Below are 3,021 nucleotides of genomic sequence, written 5' to 3'. Positions count from 1 at the left end.
TTAGCGGCGCCCGCCAAACAGGAAGCTCATAAAACGTCCTCGCGTCGGCTGCTGTGTTGCTACCTGTGCCGACGGCATACCACCACCACCACCGCCGCCGCCACCACCGCCATTATTGTAGCTGTACCCGGCAGACTGTGCAGGCACTGCCGCCGCTGCCACCGAGCCGCCGGCCCCCCAGCCGCCTCTCGCCGCATCCGCCAGCGCCACGTCCATCCATCTCGCCCTGGCCAGCAGCCAGCTCCGCAGCTGCGCCACCTCGTAGCTCCACTGCTCCTGATGGGAGCGGAAGAAGGGCGAGCTGCGGATGGAAGACCACCGACTGCGTGAGGGGGACGGGGAGGGGGAGGGGGAGGGGGAGGGGGGCGGGCAATACGCGGGGGCCGGGTGGGGTGGGTGGGCCGAGGTTGGGAAGTCCAGGGCCAGTCATGCAGAAACAAACATGCAGAGGCGTACATGCATACACATGTATACAGACAGACAGACAGACGGACGGACAGACGGACAGACAGACAGACAGACATACACCCACTTGTAGTCCCGGAGGGCTGCATCCCGGATGAGGTTGGTCTGCACGTCCACCATGCTGCCCAGTATGGCATCACTCAGAGCTCCTCCCCGCAGCTGTTGCCACCGCTGACCCGTGGACATGCGGTGCGAGGAATCCTGACATACATACAGGCGGGCGGAGGGACAGAGAAGGGAGGAAGGGTTTCAGACGGAAGGCGGGACGTGGGAGGGCCCTGTTCGGGAGGGACGCGGAAGGGATACCCAACCGTGCGATACCTAATTCAAACCTTACACACACACACACACACACACACACACACACACACACACACACACACACACACACACACACACACACACACACACACACACACCACACCCCTCAGGCTGCCACCCACCCACCCACCCACCCGCCAGACCGAACGGAAGTACTGGGACGTGCCGTCCACCGGATCCGCCCGGCACCTGCGGGGGGTGCGCCGTGTCGGGTGGGTGGGGGGGTGGGGGTGGGGGTGGGTGGTTTGACAATTATTGGTGGAGTTCTTATAACTCCAATTACCCTTGGTAAATACATACATACGTACATAAATACGGTACATCCGCGAGGCATGAGGCAGTGAGAGGAACACATCAGACCTGTACAGCAGCTGTAGTACAGGTACAGGTGCGTATGTAAGTAATGGGCCACCCTATTTCCATAAAGGCCGAGGGAGCCACCAGACGAGCTGCAGGAGGAGGTCAGCAGCGGTAAACACACACGGCCATGTGTACACCCACATGCGCTGTCCTGCCCCCCCGTGGAGCACCCACCTCTCCTGCTGGTCGCATATGTTGAACCTCCAGCCCTCCGGACTGATGGCGCTGCCGCCGCTGCTGCCGCTGCTGACGCCGTTGCTGTGTGTGCGGATGGGTGGGTGGGCAGGAGGTGCGATGATGAGGTTGGGATGGGTGCTGGGTGTGCGAGGTGTGTGCGGGCAGAGTGCCAGCCTCGCAATGGCGTTGTGATACCAGTTGTTGACCCGACGACAACGGCACGGCGCCACGGAGGAGGGCAAGGGGCCCCGGGCGGGAGGCGAGGATGAGGTGAAGGCACGTATTCCCCCATGTCATGGGATATGGCAAAAGAAGGAGAGAGGCGGAGAAGCGACATACAGACACACGAGTGATGTTGACGCAGTGTCCAGCTGGAGGTAGAAGGTAGGGACCCCGGCCCCACTACCATCCCTGGCCCTGGCAGCAGCAGCTTTAAGTGCACCATTTGGATGTGGTGTTGAGGACCCGTCAAAGTACAGTCCCCCGACAGCCCCCGGACTAACTGACTTGTTGAAGCCCTCGATGGGGTAGCCGCAACACACTCCGAAAGCCTCGTTGTAGTCCTAAGTGAGTGGGGTTGAGGGGGGTGGGGTTGAGGGGGGTGGGGTTGGGAGGGGTGGGGTTGAGGGGGGTGGGGTTGGGGGGGGTGGGGTTGAGGGGGGTGGGTAGCGGCAAAATAGGAGGACGACAGCGTAGGTCAGAAGTACTACCGCTACCAAAGCAATAAGGGAAACAGACAACAAGACCCGCGACCCAGCCCCAGCATAAAGGAGCTCAACGAGGTTATGTGTGCTCCAGGACGCATGTAACAGGACGAATAGCGTGCCGTGCTACCGTACTGCCGTACNCAAGGCGGTCCAAATACAATGGGCGAGCCGGCATTCTTGCTCATGTAGACGGAGCCCCGGTAGCCATCCGGGTTCTTGGATAGCTCCGTGACCAGGAAGTAGTCCACGAAGGAGCCAACCTGCCGACAATGATTGTTATTGACGGGGGGAAAGGATTCATACGATCCATTCACACGACCGGGTATTGTCAAACTATGACGGATGCGATGATGGTAGAGGACGGCCAGAAGCTGAAGTTGGCGAACCTTCTTTACCCACATTACCGAACCCATGCTCGTTACATTACCCGCTAAGGAGGGTCATCTCAACCAGCGGGTAGTACGGCGCACTGCTACGGCATAACAGTCTGGATAGTTCGGCTGTGGGCCCCCTAGGTTACACCTTTGGAGAGTAACGCAACTACTCAAGGTACAACACACACATAAGCATATACACACACAAACACGCCCATCCACCCCCTGCTGCGTTACCTCTTCATAGGTTCCCTCCCCCCCCCCAGTGCACAAGGTCGTTACCTCGATGAAATCCCGCCAACCGCCGCTGCCAGCAGGCGGCGGGCCGCCTGGGCCCCCAACTACCGCAGCCGTTGTCGGACCGTACGGGCCGTTGGGGAAACCCACAGTAAGGCCCTACAGAGCACATGCAGGCAGCACGTGCGGCGGTTAACACGTGGTCGTGGTCCTCATCGGTCCGCCTGGTGCCAGACATCCACGTGACCCTAAGCCCAGACCACCCTCCAGAACCCCCGAACCCAATTCCCAACCACCTAATCCAGAGCTCACCTCACCTCACCTCACCCCGCCCCAGAGGGAAACGTCCCCCAGCCCTCCTTCCCCTTTTTCCCCCGGCC

At 60.6% G+C, this 3,021-nt stretch overlaps 1 protein-coding gene across 1 annotated transcript in view; it reads right to left on the bottom strand.

Annotated features, from left to right (window-relative positions):
- The window catches only part of VOLCADRAFT_89424 (uncharacterized protein), a gene marked incomplete at both ends in the record, with an annotated part of 8,463 nt that continues 5,442 nt past the window's right edge, over window positions 1–3,021 (bottom strand). The window contains 7 exons of the mRNA XM_002948946.1: window positions 1–322; window positions 533–666; window positions 921–975; window positions 1,321–1,404; window positions 1,831–1,886; window positions 2,171–2,290; window positions 2,687–2,800. Coding sequence (XP_002948992.1) covers window positions 1–322; window positions 533–666; window positions 921–975; window positions 1,321–1,404; window positions 1,831–1,886; window positions 2,171–2,290; window positions 2,687–2,800 — 885 coding nt within the window. The remainder of the gene's footprint in view (window positions 323–532; window positions 667–920; window positions 976–1,320; window positions 1,405–1,830; window positions 1,887–2,170; window positions 2,291–2,686; window positions 2,801–3,021) is intronic.

This window comes from Volvox carteri, assembly GCF_000143455.1.
Source record: "Volvox carteri f. nagariensis unplaced genomic scaffold VOLCAscaffold_12, whole genome shotgun sequence".
Taxonomy (NCBI): domain Eukaryota; kingdom Viridiplantae; phylum Chlorophyta; class Chlorophyceae; order Chlamydomonadales; family Volvocaceae; genus Volvox; species Volvox carteri.
This window is presented reverse-complemented; position numbering and strand designations above follow the sequence as displayed.